Genomic DNA, 1,196 nt, shown 5'->3' with positions numbered 1-1,196 from the left:
TATGACTCCATCAAATTCAACCTATGAAAATAAAATACCATATACATGCATTCATATTCAACACTGATAAAAGACGAACCTTCTCTTGTGAACACTCAGAAACATGTTGTTTAAGTGTATGAATGGGTATTAAACAATTGCACGTCTTGCATTTTTCTTCACGCACTGAACAAGAAGATATCGGCAACTGATAGGATATAATGATATGGTTAAAGTATAGAATTACATGCCGATTTAATAATTATGTACACTGTACCTCATTAATATTTAAGTCGATTTGGATTGGCCGTATATATAGCTTGGCATGAGGTACAACTGACTGGACGTAATCCACTGTGTAACCTTCTGGTGGTATAGGAATAAGTTCCAGTGTTCGGTTTGGGCCTTGCCTCATGAGCTCGTATCCTCCTGAATCCTTCAACTGACTAAACTCATTATATAGCTGGTAGGTTAGGTCTTCACTTGTAAGCAGAGTGAGTGACTTCTCCCCAAGACCAGCTAATTTAAGAATTGCCTTTTCTGTACCGTCAGGTACAGTTGACTGGTCTTTATTAGACAGGCAAACAAAATTGTGCTTCCAATATCGTTCATCACTCGTCGCGGTAAGTTTCCTTCTCTTGCCTTTTCTGTCAAAAGGAGATACAGCTTTAGTTTTCGAACGGAACAGATGCCTCAGAGCTTCAGAATGATGGTGATGGCGAGTGCTGCTGGTTAATGTAGAATCGCTTTGCTCGGAGAAATGCTCTGCTTGCCCGCGGGGTACTGCTTGCAGTGAAGAACTGCTTGACTGCAGCTGTGTGGGGGTAGATTGTGAGCCTGAAGCCGACTGAAGCTGCTCAACAACTCTAAGCAGGTTTGTGCATATGCTTTTAGTCAGTGAATCTTCGTGGGACATTCTCACCTCCTTTGCACTTCGAAATTCCTCACCATATACAGTCCTGCTCCTCAGCCGGTATCGTGACTGAGGTAAGCCTCCACCTGTAAATCATATACTCTTCTCCAGACGGTTTCCAAATCTTTCTCTGCCTCTGTAATGATACCGAGAAGAACGGCGACACAAACCGCAATAACAATACATGTACAGTGCTTATATAGAGTACATTATCAATGATCGTACACCATCAATTTTCGGACACTAGTTTTAGGAAAACTATACATTGCCATCTCATGAAACTGCAAAGTATTATAGCAATAGT

At 41.3% G+C, this 1,196-nt stretch overlaps 1 protein-coding gene across 1 annotated transcript; it reads right to left on the bottom strand.

Moving 5' to 3' along the window:
* Nucleotides 1-6: 6 nt before the first annotated feature.
* Nucleotides 7-1,108, bottom strand: LOC109593407 (uncharacterized; the record flags this gene model as incomplete). The annotated part of the gene is made up of 3 exons (XM_020008499.1): nt 257-1,108; nt 80-187; nt 7-21 (listed from the first exon to the last, which is right to left on the bottom strand). Coding segments are annotated over exons 1-3 (762 nt in total), but the record flags the coding sequence as incomplete, so codon positions are not given.
* Between the last annotated feature and the right edge of the window lie 88 nt (nt 1,109-1,196).

Source organism: Amphimedon queenslandica, unplaced genomic scaffold (assembly GCF_000090795.2).
Source record: "Amphimedon queenslandica unplaced genomic scaffold, v1.1 AMPQUscaffold_1651_Cont26341, whole genome shotgun sequence".
NCBI classification, from domain to species: Eukaryota; Metazoa; Porifera; class Demospongiae; order Haplosclerida; family Niphatidae; genus Amphimedon; species Amphimedon queenslandica.
Note: the sequence above shows the minus strand (reverse complement) of the source record. Positions and strands in the feature narration are given on the sequence as shown.